Source organism: Cottoperca gobio, chromosome 3, assembly GCF_900634415.1.
Source record: "Cottoperca gobio chromosome 3, fCotGob3.1, whole genome shotgun sequence".
NCBI classification, from domain to species: Eukaryota; Metazoa; Chordata; class Actinopteri; order Perciformes; family Bovichtidae; genus Cottoperca; species Cottoperca gobio.
The window spans coordinates 12,081,090-12,108,449 of NC_041357.1; the positions used below are offsets into that span (position 1 = coordinate 12,081,090).

Sequence of the window (27,360 nt, forward strand, 5' to 3'; positions counted from 1 at the left end):
CAACTTTATTTAGACTTGTAGTTATTATCCTTTACATTTTGGGATTTGGTGCAAAAGCAGCTGAGTATCTGTTTGTCATTGATTATCTACCTTGTATACTTATATATACCAATAATTTAGCAATAATTGACTATCCTACTTATTTCTGATTAGGCAAGACATCCTACTCATATAGTTTATTATCTATAGTGTTACAATTAATGAGAAACAGAGAAAATATCTATCGTAGATAAACAAGGCAAGAGTCCTCACCACGCCAGCGGCTCTGTGAGGCTGTAGGTTCAGATGACGATCCATTGTTGATACAAAAATATTGATTCTGGCCGTTTTTTTAATTTCATGGCAATCCATCAAATGATTGCAGAGATTGATCCACAATTCACACCTATTCTAGAGAGGTGCTGTCCTGAAAAAACACATCTCTTTCTTTGCTGAGGATATTTTAGTCTGAACCGACCAACCAGCTGCTAGCATGGCTAAAACCTGATAGCACCGGCTCAGTGCCAATGAAAAGGCATGTGTGCACCTTTTCTTAAGTCAAGTCTGCATAATCATGGTGTGGATGTGTACTATTCATTGTAACCACAGGGACACATTTTTGAACCAGGGTGTCCAAACTAACTTAAATAGTATGCCAGGGCAATATCTCTGTGCAGCATCTACAGCAACATCAAACACCTGAATCAACCACATGATTATTAATCCCCCTGAACATGTGGCATTGCTGTCCTGATGTTGACAGACGTTTCAAAAGAGTGATTTATTTCTGTTTGTGTTTTGGTTCTTACTGTTAAGCTTGGCCTGCCACCTGTGATGTGGTTTGGACATCGGGTATTTAAATGAGTCTTCCATGCAATTGATTCAAAACAGCTGAAGAAATGTATTATTGCAATGAGCATGACAGACCTGGAGCACTGGGAAATTTCCTTCTATTGACGAAATTTCTCGCCTCCAAATGGTTTGCTGGAAATGGGTTTAGAAGGGGCAGAATACTTTCCTGTTGAGTTCATTCTAAACATCTAATAAAGTCTGCACCATGCCATGGCAACATTTGATCTGCACATTTGATCTGGACAGGATCATGTGTCAAATGTCTGCCATGTGTATGTGAGTGTGTAAACTGTAAATTACAAATTACTGGAAACGTCTGGAGTTTGAACAGGTGTTGACCCAATTCTGTGTGAGAAATTGATTAATCCCTGTAAGTTTTTAGAGTGTATACCCACCAGCTCTGTCACTCTGTAGATATAGACCTTTCCTTTCTCCAAGCCTCCATTGAAGAACATGGGTGCTGCCACCAAAAGGTTGTCAGTTATACCGTCTCCATCAATATCCAGAGGTGCAATCTCACTGCCATAGTAGGAGCCAATCTGAAAGAGACGTATATATGCATGTCATTTTAAGATCTTTATTATCTCCGCCAGGGGATCGTGCAATCGGTTGCGTGCATACGTGAGACATGAGTGAGTGTGTGTGCATCCCTGTGTTTTTCCACGGCTAATCTTGCATAAAACTGGACCAATCAGCCTAATATTTGTTGTGCTCATTTATGACTGCATGCTCAGGCACATCTCGTGGTTGTGGTGTTGGGGATTGTTGGAACAGTGGAAAGAGTGACCAAGATGGTTTTGGATTTTATTTATTTTATTTCCAGTTTGAATTAAGTGTCATTTATGGTTGTATTTGTCTGTATAAAAAGGAGAATAGGTGGAAGAATACTTCCTTTCTTGACATTTTATGAGTTTATTTTAGTTTATTTGTTAGAATATAGAAGCCTAGACGGCCTATGGAACGTAGCAGCTGGCAACATGTACAGCTGATCTCTAAGCTGAAACCACACCGCACGCCCATTGATTACAAAGTGCTACACATAAACCAAATAAGATAAGAAAAGCAGTTACCTCTGATATAACCTGATAACCTGATACTTTTTTCCCTCAACATGTTTATGGTAATTTTATTATGCCACTAACAATTAATTAACTAAACTATACATGATAACAAAGTAGAGAAACCTCCTTATGACTTTTGGGATGGTTTATATCCACTTCGTGACAGTTTAAATGTTTATTTTGGGACTTGTGTGGGACGGTGGTAAAAAAAGTTTGTCTGGAGCTCTGCCCCAGAGTCAGGCGGAGATCATTTCTAGTTATTCATCAGTTTGAATCTCTTAGCTTCTTCTCCACTGTTTGCTGAACCACATGTTGTTTTCTGATTTACTGATTATCTGGAGTTGATTAAAACCTTTAACGTTGTAAGCAAATGGGGGTCTGTGTCAATGCAAGTGGTCAGAGTTCTTATGATTTTGCAGATGCTCAGACTGTGAGAGCTTTTCGAAGGATCAGTCACTGGAGTGGATGGAACATCATCTATTGGTTTTCAGACTAGAAACATCTGCCTATAAAAAGCTATTTTCTCAAAAATTGTGGGATTAAGAAAGTTTTCTGCAAAAAAACATCTGCTGTTCTGGATGAGCTGTTGCTGACAAGGTACAATGTAAGCTGCTGCCGGATCACTTCAGGCCTTCAGCCTGTGAAGAGTTGCCAGTTATGAGTGTAGGGACATTAAAACACAGAGCCACATCCCCTTGAAATGATGGTTATTTTTAAACCTAATGTAACTCAATTAGACGCATTAAATCATCAACAATAATAATTTATAGAGCCAAATCTATTAAATGTGCCCTTATTTAAACTTGCATCAGTGCCGTATGTTATGCTTATGTCATTTGGACTCAAGTAGTGGAACACACTCATTTTATTGATCTTACATTTCAAATAAAAATAATTTTGGCTCTTGGCCTTTTCCGGTGAAAAATATGTGAGTGTCATGATAATTTTTCGGGCACTTTTTTCTTATTATATGTGTTCATGAATTTGAATAATGCTATGCTTTCCTAAATATACAGGCGATACTGTATATACTGGGTACAAAAATGTAAAAAAAAAAGGAGATCCATCCCCCAGATCTAGCTGAAGTAGTGTACCAGTTGTGATCCTGGTTTTTATGAAGGGATGCCTCATGAATTTTGTCCCTTATATTCATAAAAGCGTACTGTAACTGTCTACAATATAACTAAAATACCTAACCAGCAAACCTTTCAGCATAAATATCACCAGAACGTTGTTGTTACTGGCGAGAACAGCTAACATACTAGCCAGCTGGGAACATGGTAGTGCTAGTCTGTCACAATCGCTTTACGAACTTATTTCTTATTTCTCTGAACTGGGACGATTACTTCCCTCTGGCATTTTGTTCTCAGGATCGAAAAAATCTATTTATTCAATATAGGATAATAAAATGGGACACTGAGTTCACAGAGTTGTTTCAACATGCATGGTACCATTGACTCCTGTCTCATAACTGTCAACAGACCATGCCTCTTTTGTGAAGCAGCTTATACTCCGAGAGAGGAGGTTAAATAAAGGTGGAAGGTGCAACAGCTAATAAGCTACATTAGCTTCCTCCATTCCTCCAGGTCTCTGTTCCCTCAGAGGTCTGAACTGACAAGATATCTAGCTGTCGATCAACGGCGCAAATTTATGTGTCAAAGTTCACCAAAGTTGAAATGGACAAAAAAAAATTATATACTGTATGTTCTTTGTCCGCCCGCAAGCAAATCAATGCTTGCGCAGCGATTCCATTTGAAATAATAGATTTTGACTCAAAATGTTGTGTTTTAAATGCTGTGTGACTGGACCTTATTTTAGCTTTTGTTTCATATTGTGAGTTGCTTTGACCTTTTAACAATGTTAAGGAGTTACGTACAAGTACATTTAAAGCCACTATATAGAATTTGAAAATGTCAGACTTTGGTGCCCCCCAGTTGTTGTATCAAAAACAACACAGTGGCAGACTTATCAATGGCTGAGAGCAACATGTAGACTATGTAAAACAATACAAGATGTTATTGTATAATCACATTTACACAAAGGAGCTTTAAATACTTGTATAACTAACTGAGCTGCTCTTAATTAGTGTTTTATAACAATGTTTTATGACATTCTTTGTTGCACTGTGGCACTCATCCAAAACAGACATGAGGACTACATCAGTTTGGAACTTTCCTTCAGCTTTTATCAAGTGCTGGATGTTCCAGTACCTGTTGGCCTTTGAGGGAGTGCAGGATGGTTAGGTTTCCCGAGTTCTTCAGAGTGAAGATGATGACTTTGCCTGTGTGGTTGAATCGAGGAGCTCCCGCTACGAGTAGACGGCCGTTTCTGGCTGACACCACAGACGTCACAGTATAACCTGATTATGTAAAACACACACACACACACACACACACACACACACACACACACACACACACACACACACACACACACACACACACACACACACACACACACACACACATTGACAATGGATCTGTAAATTAAGTAAACTGATTGCTCGATGGTCAAGTTATAATTAAGATCCCAGGCCCTACGCTTTGTTCCACTGTTTGAGTGTATTAAGAGCTATTGCGCCTGTCTGCATGATGATCTGCATGACTCAAGGAAAAATAGTAAAACATTGCAATTTGAGGAGTTGAAACTCAGTGAGCTGCATTTAGTTACGCAGAACTGGACGTTCTTGTTTCTCATGTTTCTTTTTCTTTTTCTTTTTTTCCCCACTAAAATATTCCACTTACACCCCGTATACTTTTCCCCTTCATCTCTCTTCTTCATACCCCCTTTTTCCCAGCTTTAACTTTCTCCCTGCCTGTCGAATATTATGCTTCCACCTCATATTACTATTGAGTCTAGAATGGTGTCCATTGGCAGCCTGGTGGATAAGCTCAGAGACAAACCACTGATGGTAAAAGCAGAGGGCTGTGGTGGTGGAGTGAGATGGAGTTGGATATCATGGGAAGTACTGGAGCAATGGGTACACTTTATAGAGATGGGTTTCAGCTAATATAGTTAGTGTTAAACCCCAGTCCTGTAAATGTGAAGAAACTGGTGGTCGTGAAAGCAAATGCTATAAACGTTGTTCAAGCATAGCCTTCATTATTATGATTACAACATTGTACTTTCCTGCATTTCTTCTCCCCTTATAGCTACATCCATCACAACCCAGTTATGATTTTTCCACTACATTAAAATCATTTCTACGGTGTTACTCACCCAAGTAGGCACCATGGTTTTTGAGCTCTTCAGGGAACTCAAGTGTGTAAGAAGACTTGGGAGGGACCACCTTCCCCTGTCGTGTTTCCTTCAACACTGCTCCATTCCAATCGTAAGCCCCGACGGCACCCACCAAAATCCCATCCTGTTGGGGAGATGTGTTCTAGTTAATATTCATACTTCAAACAGAGAGTAATAGAGAATTATCTAGTTGTACTGTCTGCACTGCACATGCACACAGCATAGTAATTACTGTATACAATGATGATATACTCAGGGAACTTAACAAAATATGAGACTCTTGAACTTGAACTTGTTTGCTCATTTATACTGTGTTTAAGAATACTTATATCTGGTAAGTGAAGAATAGTACATTTTCACCCAATCATAAATCACAGTGTTCAAATAAAGTAAGTCTGCTTTAAAGTCCATTATAATATCACTGCTAAATCTTGATCAGTGTATTTTAAATGTTCATTCCACATAGGAAACAAACCAGCAAGTGTAATTAGATGCTGACACAAGGAGGGCAAGAGGAGGGATTTTATATCTTCCATGGTTCATGATACTTCGTATCACTGACACTGTAATTATAGGGTTCCTCTGCTAAATACGTTTTTTTCTTGCCGAACACAATATGCAGACAACACATTTTCCAGTGTTTAAGCATATGCAGGAAGGCTTACGATTTCTTCCTGAAAGATTGAATTGTGTGCTCGAAGTACGTCACTCTCTGACAGCAGCTTTAGGCCAATGTGGTTGCCTGTTTTAGTCAAAATGGTCTCCATGGCAAATGAATGCAACACAAAAACAGTTCAACCCCATGAACCAGCGACCTATTTCTACTTCAGTTGCTTGTATGGCCATGAGCCTTGCTTTGTTTAGGGTGTCAACTCTTTACTGTATTGAATAGGGTCAGATTTGTGGTTGTACATAAACATACAAAAGTGGATAGAGGATATATATACACTTTATTCCAGCTTAACAAACAAGTGATGTACTGTATATTTTGTATTGTGGTAAACACAGGAATCAGTTTTGCAAATAAGCATGGAGCCATGAGATTATCTTTCAGCATTGTTTAGTTACAGTTAACGAAACCAACAGTAGACAGGTTGTATACAGATGAATGAGATGTCTATATGGATAGCACATAGCATTAGCAGCCTTCAGAGTTGGCACATATCACATTCAGCAAAACCATCTGGGGTTTTCAGGACTGTCTTTCTCCTTTAAAGCTGACATTCTTTCCAATAAATTGTCCTACTCTCAACACTCAGGTTGGTGGTGTCGAGCATCTCTGGAATCTGGCCTTGTGGACAAAGTTTCCAGACATTGCTGCCACCCAGCTGCAAATTCTGCTATATATTTATTTTTCATCCTAAATGGGATATATTTATTCCTCCCTTGACAAATCCCACTGTGAAGGGGAACTGGAAAATCAAAGCAGTTGCATCAGCAAATGTCTGGACAGAGTCAGAAAGAGAGGAATTAATTCAATTAATTGGTATGAAAAGCAGGTACAGTAGAGGAGATGAGTCTTATATTCCTCTTCCAGCTGTGTCACCCCTCTAAGCCAGCACACCTGCAACTATCTACACTCAGATACAATCAAAAACCTCTGGGTTAAGAAAGCAGAAAAACAACCAATTTTGCAGCCGAACTGTCTCAATCTTGTCTCAACTTCCCACTATTATGTTTCCCTGGGGAACAAGTGGTGTCTTATTACCCATCACTGCATGGTTAAAGTGGAAAAATGCCTGTCAGGGGCTCCTAAATCAGGATGAACTAAACCTCTGGGGCCACACAGCCGGCACCTCAGGAAAGTGATAAACGGCAGGTTGTGGGAAGGAGTTATGATGCGCCAAAAATTGAGACAATGTGTGTTGTTCTAGATGTTGACAAATGGTATGAGGCAACTTGATAGCAGAAGTCAAACTCACCTCGACGTTGTGTGCGGAAAATCCAGCCTGAGACATCTGGAGGCCAAACGCTGTCCCGTTCTTACTGGTTCCTGAGTAAACAATTCAGGCTTTTACAGTTTTGAACCCCTTCAGCAGGAAAGAAATTTGAGCTGCCGACCACAATCAAAATCTTGGAAGAGACATTGGAGTTTTAACGTGGACGTTTCACATATAAGACACTTTTTAACAGGCTTAGTCAGAGCATTACCATTCAATTAATGATTACTTTCATGATTGATTAATATCCTAATACCCATTAATCATTTAGTCTGAAAAATAACAGAAAATATTTTTTTTTATTGTCACAAATTTCTTCAGCCTAAGGTGACATCCTCAAATTGCTTATTTTATCCAACCAAGAGTCCAAAACCCAAATTATTCAATTTACAAGATAGGAAAACACAAAAAAGCAGAACATCCTCACATTTGAGAAGCTGGAACCAGCCAATGTTTGGAATTTCACTTTATAAATTACCTTAATATCCCAATATTAAAATCGTTGTATAGATTTTTTCTGTCACATTGACTAATCCATTAATTGACGAGTAACCACCATGGGTTTCTGACATTAACTAAGAGTTATCTCAGTTTACTTTATGTAAGTGTATTTCTTTCCACAGAGAGCCAATGTATCCTTTGCTTTAACATAAAATATGAAAATCACCAGCTTCAGCAGTTATTATCAGCTTCAGGTAAAAGTGTCTGACAAATAATGTAATGTAGTTCAAACAAATGCTTTGCAAAACCTTCCAAACTGAAGATTCGTTCTCCGAGTGCATCCACAATATCCTTCAGCGCCGACTCATCTGTCACATTGAAGAAGTGGTTGTCATCCGGGTCGCTGGCGATGTACTTGATTTCATTGAGGAAGGCCTCAGGGTTGATTCCACGACGGTTGTAGTAACCGAGGACCTTTGAAGACAGGATTAAACAATCTGTCAGTAAATGCAACCTGAATTAGTCTGTCACATCTTAATAGTCCTAACATTAGCGCTCTTTGAGAAGGTTTCAGAGCATTTAGGTTTTTCTGCACCAATGCTGTCACCAATTCCAGTGACTTCAGAGTTTTTGCTCAGATTCCCATGCCCAACTAAGCCACTGGATGGAATCAAATGTGCCATTAGCTGCACCAGCAGTGGTGCAAACTAAATAAGCATGTGGTTTGGAGGAGATCATTTACACCTTTAACTGCAGCTCTCCAGGGGCACAAATGTTTTTGGCTCCAACCTTCACTAAACTCCATGACGTCACCACATTAATGTTTATGATGTTTTAATGCTGCACTGGAAATGCATTAGCCATAAGAAAGCTAAGTTGAAACTCAAAAAGTTTAAATAATAGGTCTAGCAGACTCACAGCAATTGCATAACGGGTGATGCCATCCTTCTCACTGTCCTCGATGGCTTGCTGGAGATCCACACTGTCATGTGACTCTCCATCCGTTATCACTATCATCACCTTCTTGGCACCACGCCGACCTCCTTGTTTGAAAGCTTGTGAGCTGTGAGAACATGTTTTATATGTTCAGTAAAATAAATCACAGAATGGAGGAGTGGTGCCGCTCATTCGTACAAATGTAGATAGTGTACCGTGCTACGTTGATGCCGAGAGCTGTGTTGGTCTCCTCCCCGCCTCGTTGGTTGATACTTCGCGCTCTTTTCACCACTTCCTCAACAGATTTGTAGTCGCTGAGTTTGAATTCATGGACCACTTTCTCGCCATACTGAACGACTCCAACCTGTCCGAAGAAACAAAATTACAATGATCTAACACAATTAATAAGAGTACTTTCTTCTTGCAGTTAACTACAGTAATGATTCAATATAAGTTTCTCCCGGTATAGTAGTGTAATACACAAAAAGACATTCATTAACATATCATAGGCACACCAGAGACAGAATTTGCTGAGATGAAGAAAATTGTTTTGTATCAATTAAGTCCAGTATTAGAATTTATCCAACAAGAACATTACCAATATATCATATCTTCTTTTAGGATTCCTTCCTTTCTTACACACCTGTATTTGACCTGGTCCAATATAGAACTTCTGAAGAATGTTGATGAGGAAAGCCTGCACTTCATACCAGGGGTAGATGGAGTTTGAGCCATCCAGAACGATCACTATGTCCATATAGGTCTCACATCCTGAAAAACATTTAAAGATGAGACTTCACGATCACGAGAGCACACATGGAGAAAACACATAGTTCACAAATGACAAAATAATCACCTGCTGTGACAAAGAACTGTCCATGAATGTTTGTTGAACAGGAAAAATTATTTAAGGCTTACTCTGAAAGGCAGGCGCAATCGTTCTGGAGAACTTGAAGCTTGCATTGACTCTGGAGCATATGCCAGTGCTGTAGTAGGAGCTGCCACACTCATAGGACCATAGCGGCCCACAGGCCTGAAACATAAAAGAAAGCCTTTATACATACTACAGAAAGTAAGGTTCATGCTCTCAGAGAACTTCCATAGGGAGAGCTGCAGGATGACAACCGTGTAATCAAAAGACACTCTTGTTGGATTTTTTCCATTTCAAACAATTGTTTTTTTATTAACTGTGTTCTTACTTACTCACTCAAAAAGATCTGCTGCAACAGATCAGAACTATGTATGTTATGTATGTTATAGCTCAAGAAGAGACTTTTAAACTCACCACAAAGCTGCTGTCTTTAGGATTCGATGTGAGCGTCATTCCCAGCCTCATCTTATCCTTTCGCTCTGATACATTGGTCAGAGATATCCTTCCTTGAGGGAAAATGAATCTCACTGAGAGGATCTTGGATGCATAGACTCATATATACATAAATACGTGCACTGTCTCTCAGAGACCAAACAGACATTTTACCATCTGGGACTTTGGTTTGTTATTGCTGTCTGGGCAGCTATAGCAGCGTCTACGTCCTCAGACGTAAACGTTTAGTTGATAACACTTCATGTGCTTTCCTAACCAGCACAACACATGTGCAACCGGTATGAAGAAGCATGCGGTGAGATGTGCGGTATAACACACATGTGGAAATGTACATAAACCATTTTAAAAAACAGTAAAATGTGGAATGACTGGTATGATACCCACACTTCTGTCTCACACATGCCACCATGATGTTTACTGACAAACATGCAGAAAAGCATGCAAACGTATAAACACTCATACAATACATGCATACAGTCTTTGGTAAAAATTAAGTGCCGTTGTTTTGTGATACTATACCTAAGTTTAGCTTGGAGCAACCGTTGCCATTGGTTCTTCTGCTCAGTGAACATTTATAAATATCCCCCGTCTGGTAAGGGCCATTCATTTCATATGGAGCGCCCACTAATAACCTGCAAAGAAACAAAATCACACATCAATATTAAAGTGTGCTTTACACAATGCCTCAGTTGTTATTTATAGTCTATACAAAATAGTGATAGTAGAGCAAGACTGACATCAACCTTTGTTCTCTCTAAGAGTAAGTCTTTGTCTGGTATCTAGTCCTCTGAGGGACTATAACTGTGACTGTTAACCAGTGACCCACATAAAACACATGGGAGAAGATTTTAAACCTTTATTTATCCAAGAACGTTAACGAAGCATGTTTAATCATGTCCAGCAGCACTAGATTTCACGTTCATAAACAGTTCCACACATTCATCTGCTGCAAGGCAGATCCTCAAGATACAACCGTATCTCCATTGAGCATTTATGTGAAAATTATTTTTGCATTAGCCAAATACGGGGAAGCAAACACGTCTTGTCACATATATTGCAAAGTACATATCAGGACCATTTTTACTGCCAATGTGTCAATGTGCAAGCCCATTTCTTATTTCTACAATGTCCCTGGGTGGCAACCAAAGTATAGTTACGGCGTGGTTAAGGTTAGGAAACTACATCTTCTTGGTTAAGTTAAGATAAAAATTCATGGTTAAGGGTAAATTAAAATAGCATTGTTAGCTCAATGCTAACAAGCTCACAATGACATGTTTTGGTCCATTCGACCTTCATCAGGTATTTGGGCCAATATACCTGATAAAGGTTGAACATCCATTACTTGTAGAGATCCACAAAGCTTCATGGGGGCTCTAGAGCAGTCTTTCTCAAAGAGTGGTCCGCGGACCACTGGTGGTCTGTGAGTGACCGCTAGTGGTCCGTGAGTATATTGATAAAATATACGTCTTGAATTTCAGGGGGGGCGCAGCGCAGGGAATCGCTGTACTTTATCGGTACTTTGTCCTACACACTTATTTCACACTATAGAAACAATAGGTCTTATATGCTTTGGCCTAAATATAAATAAAACAATCATAAAAAACAACAACCGTTTAGCCATTTGCGCATGGTGGGAAATATTAGAGTGTGACACATCAAAGGCTCTCTGCTAGTGTGAAGGAGAATAGCTTCTTACAAGGACTAGGCTAAATAAATGTTCACAGAGTGATAACAGTGATACTATGTGTTACAGAGGGGATTTTCCAGGATATGAACCCAACAGGTGTGCCTTGAGATTTTGGCTTGGTCTTTGGTGTGCCTTGGCCACAGAAAGTTTGGGAACCACTGGACTAGAGTGTAGCTGTGAAACTGGGATTGAACGCGAAAAGTCCAGCGCTAAAGTGAAGAGAAAATATCACAGCGACTACATCAAATTTGGATTTTTTTGGACTGGAGATGAAGAGGATCCCGATCCACACTGTGTTTTGTGCTATGAGTCGTTGGCGAACATGACCTTTTGAGAGTAAACACAAGGATTACTTTGGGAAACCTTCAGGATCTTTTGAGAGAAAACGTGATTAATTTAAGAAATACATGACGAAGGCGCCCTCACAGTTTGCATTTTGCGTATCTCTCAGTAGCAAACAATCTTGCTGTGGGTAAATTGTGGCTCTGTACGGACATAAACTCTGTAATAAATGTAGTCTGCGTTTCATATGATGTGTAAAATCTATCAGCATTCACCGTTTAAATCGCATATGAACGAAATGCTTGTAGAATTGGTAGTTGTATTTGTATTGTTGATTTAATGTGTGAACGAGCGATATAGAGAAGGTCACATAAAGCGCATTAGTTAAGCTGTCATTTGTAATATATTGTTGGAGTGGTAAGCAGGCCTATTGCTTTTGGATATTTGGGGAGTTAGGTGGTCCGTGAGTGTTTTTTTATTGGTTAAGTGGTCCTTGGTCTGAAAAGGTTTGAGAAACACTGGTCTAGAGGAATACTCAGGGGATCACCAAAGTGGGAATCATCCTCCGGGCACTGAGGAAAACTATGCCAAAGTTCATGTCACTTTATCCAAATAGTTGTTTTAACTACAGATTTTAACAAAAAAAACTCAAATGTATATACATCATGGTCGAGGAAAAGACTGGCGATATTTGCATATGAATGTTAATTGTAGGTGGATATCAGTTATTTGCTTTTGTCATCAAGATGAAAAACAGATTCAATAAACTCTATGGTCCCATCAATTACTGCTGCAATGAAATCCTCATTGAGAACTCTCATTGGAAAATAACTAAAGAGGAATATTGTCGTCATAGACCATCATAGGATTTAGATTTCCTCAAAAAACAGCGTGTTGGAGAGCTGGGCATTCTTTTCACATGACCTGGTGTTTGTGAGGAGTCAGTCCTGCACTTGACTTCATGGTGGGTTTCCTGTGCGGAGTCAGTGCGGTCTTATAAATGTCACTGAAAGGTTTTAGATGACTTGAATTGATGGAGAATACAAAGTCGTCTGACGTGTTTACTTCAGGACTGATGAAGGTCACAAAGGCCTTAGATTCACATGTGAGATAAGAACTCTGTGTTCGTACGGAAACAAGCGGGTTAAAGCTGTTTTATTCATTATTGCCGATCTTCATAAAAGCCCTTCAGGGTTGACGCTATGTCTTGTGATGTTTGTAACATAATATCTTTTGATGTAGTGGTACTATTTCTACATCTCAACACTGTCACAGTCACAAGGTTCAATGTCCTCAGGTTTTAACATGTGTGTTGACTGCAAGAGTGCCCTCAGGTCTGTCTCTCCATGGGGAATTTTTCATGATGTGCTGTAGTACATACAGTACAACATATATATTAAACACACATTGTCCTAAAGCCTAAATGGATACAATATCAGCATTTTAAAAAATGATGATGAACCAGCTGCATTGCTTAATCTCTAGCGACACATATAAGACCTAAAATAGTGAATTCAAGAAATAGCCGCAACAATTAAGTAAACATGCTTATGATGCTTTTTTTAAATCCCAGAAAAAAGCAATAATCTCAAATGAAGTGTTACATTAAAAATGTTCTGTAAAAAGGCAGAGAATGGGTGAATGAGAGGCAAACTGTAAATCACTTTAGATAAAAGATAAATACAGCCATTCACCATTTAAAGTGAACTTCTTACTCTAAGTTTCCGGATGACTGTGCTGACATGGCAAATGCTGACACTAAAGTAATTTATTTTATTTTAATTAGAGTGTTTATTTTTGTTTTAGGTTTTATTTTCATTGATTTATTCATAATATTTCTATTCATTGTCTTTTATCCATTTCTATTTCTTATTGTTATCATGATATGGGATGCATTCAGAAATACACTGAACACAGTGCAGAACAATCACGGGGCCTAAGAGTGTGTTTAGATAGCATGAGGAACTGAGCATGGCATCACAACTTGAAACTTGAAATAAGACTTTTTGCAGCTTTAAAATGTAATTTTAAAGTTTAAAGTTAACTTTAACTAATCACATTCCTGGAAAAGCTTCAATATATACAGAAGGTCAACTAGGAATTTGAACAACTGTGCAGTCCAAGTGAAAATCACAGGGAATTCTCAGTTCAGCGGTGCCCCAAAGGACGGACACTCGACACCACTTTATAGCAAAAGCAGACCGTGGCCATGCTCCTGCATGGACTTTTAGGTCAAAGTCTAACAATTAAAGAAAGTAAGGATTTAGGTCAGACTCATGATCCCGGAGTTTTGAAGCTCGTCCAAATTCCTAAGAAAACACTTTGGTAATAGTAGGCTTGTACTCAGAACTGCATAAGGTTAGCATGACATAACATGATGTGTATGATTTCAGTGGAGATCAAAGGTGTCCTGGGGATTGTAATGTAATAATTATACACATTGTTAATAATACTGTGCATTTTAGTTTATGAATTTGTTGCATCACATTCCGACACAAAGACTGTATTCATCATTGCAACCTACATAATTCATCAGGTCAAAACAACAACAGACAAGAGTCGACAATCAATCAGAAGTTTCTCTGAAACAGTAATGCCTTGTCCAAAATGTTTTCTGTCTTTTTGCAAGTAAGTCTCATAAGCACAGCCTGAAAAGGAATTTAGCCGTTGTATTCAACAAACATATTAAAATGACTCAGCTCAGATGTCAAATGGTTTCATCTGCTAGTGCCATAAAAGATAAAATCCTGCAATGTACTGTAAAACATAACTGTTTGAAATAGGACACTGGGTTAAGTTTTGTCATTGCCCCCGTCTTGTTCCTTTTCTATAAAACACTGTTTTAACCTCAGAACGCTTCCAATATATCATAGGAATGTCCTCTTACAAAACATACTTAAAGTATACTTTTCTTCACACTTGACAGTTCATCACCAGCCTATCTGTTGCCTTGTCTGGATAAATAAAGTTGTATTGATTGAATAAACAAATCCATGACAACTAAGTTAACTCCTGCTGAGGAAGATCGTGTGATATAAAAATACCCCAGAACAGAAATGGAAGTTTATTTCTAGATGCCATGGATCATGCCGTCTTTATTTATGAGTTTCTTTTAGGGCAGCTGTACATGTGCTGTGTGGTATATTAAGGTCATATACAAAGAAAGTTTAATTATTAGATGTGACATTTTAAAGCAGCGATGAGGACAAGAGGAAATGTTGTTCAAACAGTCCATCAATGCACATCGAAGAGCGACTCATATTTAAGCTTCAATGTTTTGCACCAGAAGCCAACTTTTTAAAGTCTCAGACTCTGGAAGTAATTTTTTACCACATTGGCTCCAACAGCGCTCATATTTTCAAAGCTATTAATATCATGATTATTACTTCAGTTATTGGTATCCGTTGGCAAGATGAGACACTGCAGCACAAGTTCAGGTCAGGATACAGCTACCTTGATAAAAAGGGACTATTGTTGCCTTTGACTTGGACGCATGCCTTGCCGACCTCCTGAGTTTCACCAGAAGCTGTTCAAACAATCATGCTTCAGAGCTCATAAGAGTTGGATGCGAGCCTCGGTGCATCATCACTGCAGGAATGGTAATGACACTGAAATAACTTCACCCAAAATTAATGCGTGGACATTTTCTACCATGGTTACTGGGGGTTTTGAGGAAGCGCCATTTCCAACCCCAGGCTGTCATTAATGTGGTAGGGTTTTTTGTATTTGGTAGGAAGAGATGTATCGCTGTGAAACCACATCCCTGCCCCAAACATGAGCGTACTACTCCGATGTCACGCTTGCTCATCACATTCCATCAGTCTGCATTAAGAGGATATGTGCTCTTTTGTTAACGCTGCCTCATAAATCGGAGGACTTGTTATGGTCACCTAATCATTTTCCGAAGACATTAATTGAATGTGTCTACTTCGTTTGAGAGCATTGACAAGACAGTGACAGAGTGACTTATGGAGAAGCAAATACTTGTTGCTTTAATTCATTGTCCCACAAAGCATGCTGGTCTTCTGTTCTAACAATGAGATGTCTATGAGTGTGTTAACAGAGGCAGTATCCCGGTTATGGTGTGTGGATCTATTTGTTTCAACTCTGTTAGCCAGGATGGTGATGGCCCAGTGGTCCAGTGGTTCGACTTCCAAACAGAACACCAGATGGTAGTGAGTTCAATGCCAGGGCTGCCACCTGAGTGCCCCTGGGCAAGCTACTTAACCCTGAGTTGCTCCAGGGAGACTGTCCCTGTAGTTAGTTCACTGTAAGTCACTCTGGATAAGAGCGTCTGCTAAATGACCTGTAATGTAATTGTCATTTTAAACATGTGAGCATTCAGCTCAACGGGCTGTTATGGCAGATACAACCACAAATCTGTGGAGACTTATTTGTTCAATGTAACAGGAATCTATTTTATAGCTTAAAGTGAATGGTATAAAATACCTCAAACTGATGAGACGAGCATTACAATCGCTTGGTTTGTCTAAACTAAAATTCAATAGATCAAATTCTGTTTTCCTACAGAGCTAATGAGGTGTAAAAGCACTTTTCTTTGCGGCTTTGCAAACAAGCTAAATAAAGGGAACACTATTTAAGGCCGGTGCTGAAAGACTTCACAGACTCCCTGTAGTTCTTTGTGGTGTGCAACTTGTAACTGTGCTAAAGGAGTAAAGGTCAGATCTCCATTGAGGAGACCTGTTACAACTGCATAAAAATAAACAGTGGGAGGCTTCGGTGGTGTATGACTCAAGTATGCAGATCCGTGTATCCCATCAGGTTTAAACACCCAAGGTCTTCACCGATTTAAGGTGAAGTGGCGTCTTCTCAGCTCCCTAAAGAGTGTCCGCTCTGGCAGATTGTTTAGTGCACCATAATGCAGTAGACCCGTGAGGAAATTACATATTCTTGACATTATGACCTTTCCTCAACTTGGTAGCTCCATCAGCATGGACAGAAACTGTCAACAGACCTGACAGAGATGTCTCAACTTCTTGATGTCTCTGAAGCCAGAAATTGTGAAAAAAGCTGTTGTTTTACTTAAAGGCCACATGCTTGGGTATTGTATTTCTCACATGAGTCCTCTACACATACGGTTTTAATATCTCAGATACATAACAGCTCTTGTTTTGTCCAAGCACACTGGAATCAACAAACACACTTTATTAATTTGGTCCTCAAAGAAATCTTTTAGAATTTATCTGAACTTCAGGTCCCTGTCATAAAATGCTTCTTTTTTAAATTTTTTACAAAGAGTCACTTTCCAGCTGTGATCCTGTTACTATCCAAACACACAGCTGAGGGTTTTGAGAAATCAGACAGCTCTGGAAAAGTTGACAACGCTGTAGCCCAGCACAGATGCTCACAGGCAACATTGCATTGTAACAATTTAAATTCTCTCGAAAGCTCAGTTTAGGTTAGAAAGTTAAAAGGCATAAATACAATTTATAAGTGTATCACTCAAATGCAGTTTTCTAATTGACAAATCTAAGTGTGAAGTCACATTTGTAAATACAGTGACTACAGGCATCAGAACACACAAACCCAGAAAATGAGCAGAAATGCCCCCCTGAAGTGCTGACACTTGGTGAGCACATGTTCTGCTGCAGTGTTGCTGTCTGGCACTTCAAAGATGTATTTTTGTTAGCTTGAAGCAAAAAAAGAGCAGATTCCCTCCTAATCAGCACAGAAATTGCCTCATCAACACATTCATCTCAAGGAAAACAAATCCAAATCCCTCTCAAACCTCTTAGTTTACACACATGAAAATGGGAGACATGTGGAGTCAAAGCAAGAAAACATTGATCTGGTACCAGGGATGGAAAACAACAAAGTAAAAGTACAATTCTAATAATTGCTATTGTATGCAACTTTATACTTTAACTTCATTTCAGAGGGAATTCCCCTACACTCATTTGCCAGGTATAGTTACTACTTTCTCTCTTTCCAATATATTTGTATTAAAGTATATTTAACACTGTAATCACTGTAACTCAGGCATTCTGCGTAACGAGTACTTTTGAAACTTAAGTGCATTTTGATGATAATAATTTTGCACATTTACTTATGTAACATTTAGATGGCAACACCTCTGTACTGTGAGTATTTTTATGTTATGGTATGTTTTTACTTTTACTTAAATAAAGAATCTGAATACTTCCTCTACACCCATCTGATAAAGAATGGATGCTCACATAATTTAAGCGAGATCGTACTGGTGATAGATGAAACTGTCCTGAGCAGCCAAATCTTTGGTTTAGATGTGCGGAGGTGGATGAAACAAATCAAGTCTTGTACCAATTGGAAACAACATTATTTTTGAATTATTTTAATGATCCTTATCACAATGTTCACATCTCACACAGATCCGGCAACATTCCTGAGTCCAGCTGAGAACTGTCAGACTATGAATTGCACACAAACTCCCACAGACACACAAATATACTGTTCAGCTTGAGTTTGTGCATGCAGCTGTGTTCACATACCCACACCTACGCACACTGCTGCTCTGTATAAACAGCCTTTTTAAAACTAAACTCCATTGGATGACTAAGTTGTCTGTCAGGGGGCTAGACTAATCATAAGCAAAGTGTAAAACAAGTAGGAGACAGTATGTTGAGTTAGACAGTATACTGAATAGCCACAAACTTGAAACAATGCTTTATAACATTGTTAAGACCTACAAAAATAGGAGACATTTACAGAAAAGTTTCTTTCTCTATTCTCTTTATTTCTTAAGAATAAACGCACTTTTATACCAGATGTATGAAAAACGAATAAAGAAGCCAAAACCCCAATCCCTGCAGCTCCATTTGGCTGGACGCTGTTTGCACAGTCTGTGCTGCTTTATTCTTCCACTGCAAATGTTTTCACCTCGTTCTCAGACATTTACTTTAGACGACGCAGCGTCTCTAGTGACCTTTATTCCACACGAAACAGCCTCATCAGACCTTCTCAATTCTGGTTGGCTGACAATTGCTCCAAATGGAAAATAAGTTGTATCTTACAGTGTAATCGACTCGTCGCTGACATGTGCAAAGGAAGACTTTGACTTGTGTGAGCTGGCAGCTTTTGCTAGTTTGTCACTTCACTCTCCAAGTGTGTCACTGTCCTTTCCTGTACACCAAAAACACACACGTTTGCGTTACCAGCCCCATGCCTAAACCTTGAAGGATAAGGTTAATAATGTTTTACGACTCTGTGTGTAGGTCCTACTGATTTATTTTATTTTTTATTTAGCCTTTATTTATACAGGTAAAATGTCATTGAGACACAGGGTCTCATTCTCAAGAGAGACCTGATCAAATGGTAATAGTACCATACAAGTTACAGACATATAGACTTTCTTCATTTTACAGCAATGTTCGCTTGCCAAAGTAACGTTTTTCCGGATAACGCTACATTGTTTTGCTGCACAAGTTGAACCAGGTTCAACATTTTAGCCAGACAGCCCTGTGTGTATTTGCTGTAGCCATATCCCTGCGGTGATTCCATTCAGATGAATGAGGGCCTGCATTTCTGCACACAATGCTTTTGTCTGTCTGAACACAACCTAAAGGCAATGGAGTCTGTGCTTATGGTTTGGGAAAGTCATTTGTAATTAATCTGTCATGCAAAACGAGGTTGATTGTCAGAAGGAGACAAGATGTGAACCATGGTTATGGTCACATCCATTGTACACCTAAGCATCCACCCTGAAGCGTTCATTATTCACTTATCAACTGTGAGAGGTCTCTTGTCACGAGTGCCTGAGTGCCTTTACAAGTGTAAACAAAGGTTGTTTTATGCATTTAAACAAACGACCAACACTAAAGAAATTCTGGTGAAGCCAGTCTGGAAGCCATTGAAGTCAGAGAGAGAAAAAAACAGACATATAATTAAAATATATATAAACAGAACTAATGATTTGCACACACACAGATACAGACAGAAGCACAGCTGGAAGTCGGCATCGTACCGGCACAGTGTTTTCTACTAGACATTTTGGGGAGGCCAGGGACTCATTTTGTCCACCACACGGTGCCAGTTGGTCTAATAATAGTGTCAGTTTATGCTATGAGGTAATATGATGAATGGGAGATACCTCAAATCAGAACTACAGTTTGTTTTGCAAGCACAAATTAATAGGAGGAAACTTTGCACACACCACAGGAGAGGTACGGTAGATCACTATCTTTCTGGGGGGGAAATGTCTCACCACAGCTTGTCATGTGTTTTAAAGCAAAATGTACTTGACCTCTTAGTCTTAGCCATACATCACTAAAGTCAAGTTTGGCTATTTTACAGAAGCTTAAAATATACATTACAATAAGAGATACTGATATTTTACAACATAAAATATAGGCTAGATAATAAAAGTTTGGAAATAATAATTGTAATTCAAATGGTCATGGTAATGATGAATGTTTGCCAAATAAGATAGACATTGATCAGCAGAATTGTGCTGTACAGTAGCACTTTACAGGTGCAAAACATCAGCGAGCTACAGTATAGTATTCTGCATTGCATCAGTGTGTAAATCATATAAACTCACCACTTTTCTCCTCCAGCAGCCACGTGTTGCTGAACAGTGTATCCAAACTGGGCTTGTTTAGATCCTTTGATGATCCTGGGGTTCTTTGTGTCGATATTGAAGCAGTCGTGGAAGCCTAGAAAAAGAAAAGACAATTTGTATCAGCTTTGGCCATTAATTATCTGATGTTAAGTACTATAGCTTTATTATAAACTAAACAGAACATATATGTTTCAGTGGCACATTGTAGTATCTCAGCAGCTTTATGGATGTGGGTACTGAAAGAAACATTTACATTAACATTGACCTCAGCATCTGGCCTAAGTGCAACAAACAGCTGAGCACTCATCCTTACGCATCCTTAAAATAACCCCGACTCTGTCTCGTGTTTGTTTGTCCCCCTGCGGCAGTCTAAACCCAGACTTCCCTCATAAAGAAAACAAATATTAATCGTATTTGCGTTGCAGAGCAGCTGAGCTGTCTCTCACATTTGACTGACATTCTCCCATCAGACATTTGCAGACCCAGATGGGCTTTTTGTTAAGCAGCATCATATCACCATGCCTAGATCTGATGTAAGAAAGATGTCGGATCTGTGATTTACATTTCAGTAGTGAAGGAGCTGAAAAGGCCCTTGAAATGCCTAATATCTTGCAACTGGAATTATAAGATTGGGAAAGCAGCTCAGCAAGGAATTTTGTTTTGATATTGAAGTGAATAGATGGTGTGTAACCTGACAAGTAGTAAAAAGGTAAAATGTTAAAGCTCCTGTGAGACCTGTTCAAAGAAAATCTGTTATCCCGATTGTGAGCTTATATTTCACTCACATCTTTTGACAGCCAACCAGGTGGTAGGAAAGAGCAGCGAATGTCTGTTTTCAATTAAAATACCAATCGGAAAAGGTATTTTTTTTCAGATTTCAGATTGCATGCTTATTAATGGTGATAGCATTATTTGGTTTTAAATTTCCATCAAAAGAGGGGGGACTTTCCTTTTGGCGGAGGAGAAGGGGAAAAACATAATCGCCTACCATTCTTACATCCTCTTGATCCATCTCTCTCCGTTCATCTGTCTTCCACTTAATCTGATACTGATCTCTCTCTCACCAGTTGCCAGACGTATCATAAGTGTGTGTTGATCGGTGTTGCTCCATTGATGTTTAAGCTACTGTGAGTTCAAGGATCATGTTGACCTTTACACTCGAGCTTATTAATAATATAAATCCCAAAATATAGTTGGATTGGTAACTATTACATTTCAGAGTCCAAAAAATGCATGAAGAAAATAAAGTAGAAGAGAAGTTAAGCAGACTTTATGCTTAACTAGAGACACAGTTTTGTTTTGTTTTGTAGGGGTTAGAGATTATTGCTTAAAACATAAAGTGTTTTCTCACAGTTGAAGCAGCACAGCTGAGCTGAAAGCACAAAGGAATCTGCCTTTAACTACCACACACTCCCCCACTTCTTACATCTCTGTGGCTCTTGTGCACACACTGTGGGGCTTATTCAATCCCTCGCCCTCACGCTAAACGACCCTACTCTCAGCTCACTCCCCATCTGTGAGGCTCTGGGTCACATCCAGTGAAGTGAGCCTTTTTTTCTCAGCAAGGGGAAATTCAGTTAAATGTAAACAACAAGGTGAAGGAATGCTCAACAAAGTTGGAAAACATGTACAATTAAAATTAACCTACAACACATGACAGCTGGGATCAAACTCAAAACAGTTGCACCTGGGGTTCTCTTGTAAAAATGTTTTCTTGTCATTTTCATTGGTTTACATAGGGAGATATTAAGATGACTCCATACATAACGAACACAATTATGTGATTGAGCTGGTTAGAATATTTCATCATCTAAAACAATCTTGCGATGTGATCACACCAGCTGTGATGCCATATCGAGCCAGGGGCGTTAAACCCCCCCCCCCCTACTTCCGGCACCCTTGAAAACAGTACCAGTGTCACATCTGGTGAATCTAGATTGTTTTACGCTATTACTTACTGTTATGCAGATAACACATTTTGAGTCTCTTAATATGATTACTGTTGACCCGATATTGTTGGTGTGTTATCCAATAACCCTATTAATTGTGAGTAAAGCATCTGTTTTCACTTGTATCCCAATGATACTTATCTGCATTTCCAAAATAAATCATGAAGCCAGAGTTACTTACATTACATAAGTGTCTAGTCGATGTCAAGGACTTTGTGTTCTAAATCCTCCCCGACATAACAATGTGTACCAGTCTGCCGTTAGATAAACTACAGTCTGTTAAAGACGCCTCACAGTAGCTGCATGGACATATAATAGAATGATACACTGTGATGAAGATGAACTTGACTTGATTTGACACTATAAAGGGTATAAAGATGCTTCACTGTCTTTGGGTATGTAATGGGGTTATTATGACATTACAATAGCGGTTAAATCATGTTTTACAGCAGCGGTAGACTCCTATCAGTATTTCTATGTTATAAAACATGGCGTTAGATTTTATTTAAGATTAAAAGTTCTAATATACAGCTGCAACTCAACTCAGCTTTTTGTTTGTTACACCCGAGACAAGATTTATTTGTTTGGGTGAGCAGTTTGCAAATTAAGAGCAGCTGTATTCCCTGAAGAAAAATGTGAAGTTGTCTACATTCCTTAACTACTAAATATTTTAGTATTAATAATTTGTCTTAACAAATAGCTAAACCACATATCTACTCCAACTGTTCTTCAGCAAGTATCAGTAAGCCTGGGGCTGCAATTGAAGGTTTTGGGGACTGCAGGCAGCGTCAAAACTCTCACAACCACAATTTCACCACAGGTCATTATGTGAGTGGAGAAACAGCCACACAGTGAATGAGTCATTCATTTCTGAAGTCCGTCAAGTGACCAGGAGAATATCACACTTTGATTGGCACAACCATTGACCATTTGTTCTCCTTCATAAAAACCTCCATGAAAATAAATGTCCATCTCTGCCATGCAAGCTCTTCATGTAAATATTGACACATTCTCCACATTGCTCATTTCCTGTTGTATGAATGGTTCACATGTTCAGCTGGTGTTTGATCCTACCTCCAAACATCCTCCTAAAGTTTCTGTTTATCTAGAAACATAAAAGGGGTGACTGAAAATAGATGGTTGGGAACAGATAGGTGTATGAAAAATAAATAGAGATCAGTAGGAAACTCTCAACAGTGTGGAGAAGCATAAATCATTTTCCAAAGGAAGGCCAGTGGGCTGTATCATTTTGAAGTCTCTACATCATTGTTCAACTGGAGCACAACAATGTTATTGGTTCTGGGAACGGACAGAATGCTAGCATGAATAAATTCCCCAAGATGCAATCACAGAAAGTCTCACCAAGAAATGAACGAAAGCTAGGACAAGCAAAGTGTCAGAGTGAAAGCATGAGAATGGAAGTGATTCAGTTTCCATTTCAAGCTACTAATGTGGCAGAGCAATTTAATATTCCCAGTAATATCAGCAGCTTCTAACGAAAGGTCGGAGTCTTGCTGAGTTTCCTGTGTACCGGCTTCCATGCCCAAATAAATAAACCTCAGGCCAGTGGCTGCCGGTGCGACCCACATAAGTCCGCTGCTGCCTTTGGCCCAACACCAAGCTGCAGGAGCTCCACCACAGACCCACTGACATCGAGCAGCCGTGCGGGTTGCATTGTGCAAACTGCTGCTGAGACATTCTCCTCTCAGACACGCATGAGCAGTTATTTTATAAGTTGAGTGTCATATGATAACATTTTGTTCATCAAGATTATGTGTATAGATACGGCTTTACGACTGCATCGGACTGGTGTTTAACAAATATATTAGAACAGAGTCTCCACATGAAATACAACTCAAAAGCTACAGAATGGGCTGTTTTCCATTGATCCATCTTGGGTTTTCATTACAATGGTTTTCTATGGAAAGATACTTCACACTTACAATATACTTCCAAAGATTTTGGCACCTTATATCACATTTACCCCACGCCAGCATAAAAAACCATGGGAGGCACGAGGCATCTAAAACCAGATGTTCCCAATACACAACAGCAACTGGGCAGTGATTAACAAGCTGTTCAACAACAAAAGCCTCTCCAGGGATTCAAACCAAGTCTCCAGGCCAGTGCAATACAAGTGGTATAGCACCAGCTACCGTATCACACAACTACATGGTACTGTCAAGACATTTGTATAGAATTAGTGAGCGGTCAATTTGTTATTACAGAAAGAACATAACGTGGATTTATTTAGAGGTAGAGCATTAATTGCTTTTGGCAAGTGTAACATTAACTAACTGTAACACTGAAACTTCATCAGCCTATAAATGTTGTAAAACTACTTCTACCTTTGATTAATGAGCAGGTATTTTCGAAACAATCTGTAATCTTGTTTATTTAGTCTTTTAATTTTACAGGACTTGTCTGCAAACAAGCTCTGATAAACCCACAGTTCACTACCTGCCCAGCACCTAACGGCAGAGAGATAAATGTAGCGACTAGCTAGAGAAGACAGTGGCGCATTGAGCAGCTATAGAGCCACCTATTTTTCTCAGGAGTTGATTTGCAGAATAACTACTTCAAATGGAGTACTAATGTTGCTTCATGTTAGCTATAGCAACGGTATACGGTGATAATATGTAAGGACTGAGTGTCTGTCAGCTAGGTTTGGAGTTAAAGGGGCCTCTAGTGGCCAAAAACGGTAAATGCAGCTTTAACTGCCATCAAATCAAGTAACTGTAAGGTGGGTGACAAAAAGCCAGATGTGTAAAGTTTAAAGCTACGGCATCAGTAACTCATTGCTAGAACAGAACTAAACACAGTCATACAGCAACTAAATTTATTTTTGGAAGTGACAATGATATAATTGCTACGATGCATTTTGAGGTTTACAGATGAAGAAAATAATGGACTTGGTCTCTACTTCATTTGTTATCAGGAAACATCATGAAGTATTACTGTTTACTTAATCCAGTCAGAATCAGGCAAACTGTAATTTTTGCATTAATGGATCATATATTTTGTATGGACGGACTACAGTAATAGCATTTCTTTTATGAGTACGTCAGTAATTTTAAGCTTCGTCATTGTCATTTTCAGTGCACTCTTCACATTCTCAGTCATATTGCGAACTCTTTACGACAGCTTGATCATCCCTGCATGGAGTGGCCACAGTGAATGACTATTAAAGTAAGAAATTCTAAGTTTACATAAGAAATTATCTTGAGTTGACATATCCTGCTGGAATAGTGCTTATGAGGACAAATCTGGTGAATGTACAGTATGCAAGAAGGACAAAGTTTTATCAAGGGAAAAGTTGTGTCTTTAAGTCAAAGTAGATTCTTTATGCACATGGCACCCACTGTTTTGATGTGTTATGTACGTGTCTATGAGATGGCCCTACTCGAAGTTACATGGATGCGATCATTGGTACAAAAGTCCCAGGATTCCACAAACAGCAGACTAAAATGCAGCCTCCTTCTTATGTGGCTGCCAAAACATCTCCCACCACAGACAGCATCAAGCCTTTCTCCACAGACTCCAGTTACAAGGTCACTGACTCCCTCACTGTGGCATCAGTCCAAAATGTGTTTCCGACAAATTCCAAATCAAACCAAATATTTACATATAGAGATTTCCTCTTCTGCACTTTTTAGTTTTGTGTTATTTACCAAATGTCTAAATGGAAGATTAATTGATTTTTTCTTCTTGAAAAATTCCAGCCTTTAGTCAGTAGACTCAGTATTAACCTCGGGGTGATGCAGCACAACAGCAAATTAGTGAATAATTATTCATTGTAAAACTGTTCATATACAGTCATGGTAACAGCATGCACAGTATTATATAGAAATGTTGGCCAACACACAGTGTGTTTAAACAATGTGGATACAGTCCACAATATGCTGAGCTCAAAACCATATAGAGAGCTGTACTGTAGCGCTGCATCAGTATATTTTAAGGGTGCAGTAGGTTTGATTATTATTGTTTTTTTGAAACCACATGCTTTTGGTGCCTTTTATTGACTATCTGTCTCTCTCTTTCTTTCCTCCTGTCTAGATGTATTATTGGTATAGTGATTTAACTGGTAATTGCCCACAGTTTTGGCGAAGCACCAAGCTGGAAATTTGACTGTGAAAAGATAGCATCAACTTTAATTTGATTAAAGAGATCATGCCTGCTTCCAATGAGACACAGCACCTCTGTCGACCTGAGGGGGACAACTTATCCTCCAGTAGAGCCACTGAGCTCTGCCCTTCCTGTCTCTTACCATGATACTGGGTCAAGATGTCAGGTTATGATGTCATTCACAGAGGAAGCCATTCATTCACTGAAGATATTCAGACATCACTGTTCATATGTGTGCACATAAAAAAAACTTTAAAAAGCAACAGTCTCAAAGTTTCCAGTTGCTGTTGGAACGAGTCAAAGTATAACTAACAATTAGAGGGCCACTATTATACTGCAAAGCTACATGAAGAAAGAAAGAAGGTCTGATTCATACATCAGCACGACACAAGCACGTAAGGCTACACACACACACACACACACACACACACAAACACACACACACACACACACACACTGAAACAATAACATGCACACAGAAAATACCTTTCACTCACCTAACTGCTGGCTGCAGATCCAGAGCAGGAGGAAGCAGTAGTACTCCATATGTTTGCCGGTGCAAGCGTGCATGAGTGTGTGCATGTGTGTCTGTGTGTGAGTGATGACTGCTGTGAGTGGGCTGAGGCAAAGAGACCCAGCAGCGGGTACAGTTAAAGATCCCCCTCTGATTGACTCAAAGTCTAAGTTAAAGCGCTGCCTATATCTTGGAGAAGTAGGAGGGGACTGGAGAAGGAGAAGAAAAAGGAGGTCCACTCTGACACAGCAGGCAGGAAAAGTCTCTCACACACTCATTCAGTTTGACTGGGTGAATACTCTCAGATAAGTTTGTTTTTGTGGAAACTTCTGTGGTGGAATGTAACTAAGGACATTTACCCCAGAACTGTACTGTACAATAATTTTGATATACTTGTACTTTACTTTAGTACTTCCATTTTACAGTGCTACTTTATACTTCTACTCCACTACATCTCAGAGGGAAATAATATT

The 27,360-nt window shown here is 39.2% G+C and overlaps 1 protein-coding gene across 1 annotated transcript in view; it reads right to left on the reverse strand.

Moving 5' to 3' along the window:
• Positions 1–26,997, reverse strand: part of itga11a (integrin, alpha 11a) — a 48,910-nt gene extending 21,913 nt beyond the window's left edge. The window contains exons 1-13 of the mRNA XM_029462098.1: positions 26,871–26,997; positions 20,279–20,393; positions 10,293–10,405; positions 9,735–9,826; positions 9,368–9,482; positions 9,093–9,220; positions 8,665–8,813; positions 8,432–8,576; positions 7,822–7,987; positions 7,055–7,125; positions 5,112–5,256; positions 4,103–4,251; positions 1,227–1,370 (exon numbers count right to left, since the gene is read on the reverse strand). Coding sequence (XP_029317958.1) covers positions 1,227–1,370; positions 4,103–4,251; positions 5,112–5,256; positions 7,055–7,125; positions 7,822–7,987; positions 8,432–8,576; positions 8,665–8,813; positions 9,093–9,220; positions 9,368–9,482; positions 9,735–9,826; positions 10,293–10,405; positions 20,279–20,393; positions 26,871–26,955 — 1,617 coding nt within the window. The 5' untranslated portion in view covers positions 26,956–26,997. The remainder of the gene's footprint in view (positions 1–1,226; positions 1,371–4,102; positions 4,252–5,111; positions 5,257–7,054; positions 7,126–7,821; positions 7,988–8,431; positions 8,577–8,664; positions 8,814–9,092; positions 9,221–9,367; positions 9,483–9,734; positions 9,827–10,292; positions 10,406–20,278; positions 20,394–26,870) is intronic.
• Between the last annotated feature and the right edge of the window lie 363 nt (positions 26,998–27,360).